General features: G+C 43.3%; 1 protein-coding gene across 1 annotated transcript in view; it reads right to left on the bottom strand.

The window, feature by feature from the left end:
* Positions 1-549: 549 nt before the first annotated feature.
* Positions 550-1481, bottom strand: part of Fam47e (family with sequence similarity 47 member E) — a 34887-nt gene continuing 33955 nt past the window's right edge. The window contains exon 7 of the mRNA XM_021211265.1: positions 550-770. Coding sequence (XP_021066924.1) covers positions 672-770 — 99 coding nt within the window. The 3' untranslated portion in view covers positions 550-671. The remainder of the gene's footprint in view (positions 771-1481) is intronic.

Here is a 1481-nt window from a genome sequence, read left to right as displayed (position 1 = left end):
AACCAACCAAACCCCCAAACCAACCAACCCAACCAAACCCCCAAACCAACCAACCAACCAAACCCCAAACCAACCAAACCAACCAAACCCTCAAACCAACCAAACCAACTAAACCCCCAAACCAACCAACCAAACCCCCAAACCAACCAAACCCCAAACCAACCAAACTCCCAAACTAACCAACCAAACCCCTAAACCAACCAACCAAGCCTCCAAACCAACCAACCAACCAAACCCCCAAACCAACCAACCAAACCCCCGAACCAACCAACCAAGCAAACAGAACATTGATCAGGTCAGGCTGGAGAGATGGATCAGCCATCGGAACAGCTCACTGTTCTTTGAGAAGACCAAGGTTCAATTCCCAGCACCCACGTGGTGGCTCACAACCCTCTGTAACTGCAGCTCCAGGGCATTCAACACTTCTGGCTTCTGAGGCTCCTAGACCTGTATGCACCTACCCACATGCAGACATACACAGCTATACATAACTAAAAATACTACAAAAAAACCCTAAAGCATTTATAAAGCTGTTTAGAAAAGACATTTGTGTTGGGTTTTATATTTATGGGTGCTGCCAGGTTGAAGCCTCCACAGAGGGCATAGCTATGTTCTACTTAATAATTAAACTAATGGGGCAGTATCCAAGGATGCTGTCAATAAAAGCTGACTCATCTTCTCCCAGGATTCCTCTCTGTTTGAGTGAGTTTTTTAGGAGTCTTAATATTTTCAGATTTACTTTTTTCCTCCGCATATATCTTCTCAAGGAACTACAAGGAGGGGGATAAAAGAGAGAGTCTTTTCATTAGAATGCCAAATAAAAACTGCACAGCCCTCCTGCTCTAATAGACATGTCCCTCTGGCAGATTTCCGTAGGCTAGACCTTGTAAGTGGATGCCCTGAGTGAGAAGCAGTTGTTCAGCATTGTAAATACTCAGACTGGATTCATCCTTGGCTTAGGCCCCAGCTCCGGCCAGCCCAGCTCAGCAAAGGTTTATGCTGCTAAAAGCCTGGGATGTCTCTGGGTCACTGTGGACAATGTATTGACACTGCTATATCCACAAAAGAATATGTGTCCCCTGTGACTAATGTAAATGCATATATACACACAGAATACAGATACATTATGGGTTAGAAAGAATGAATATTCACATATATATTCAAGTGACAGTTTGTAAATACATATGTACAGGTATATTTTGCATGTACGAACATCTGTATGTAATTTAACATGTTTGTTTGTTTTTTTCATTTTCTTGAGACAGGGGCTCACTCTGTAGCCCAGGCTGGCCTTGAACTCACAGTAATCTCCCTGCTTCAACCTCTTGAGTGCTGGGATTACAAGTGTTTACCATATTTCATGTAATCTACTATGATGGACTCCCTCTTTCGTATGAAATGCTATCGGTAGGTGATTTGCTATAGGATATAAGAAAAAGGAACAAGCCTTTAATCCCAGCACTTGGGAGGCAGAGGCAGGT

Source organism: Mus pahari, chromosome 13 (genome assembly GCF_900095145.1).
Source record: "Mus pahari chromosome 13, PAHARI_EIJ_v1.1, whole genome shotgun sequence".
NCBI lineage: Eukaryota > Metazoa > Chordata > Mammalia > Rodentia > Muridae > Mus > Mus pahari.
The sequence above is the reverse complement of the archived record's forward strand: the minus strand, read 5'-3'. Positions and strand labels throughout refer to the sequence as shown.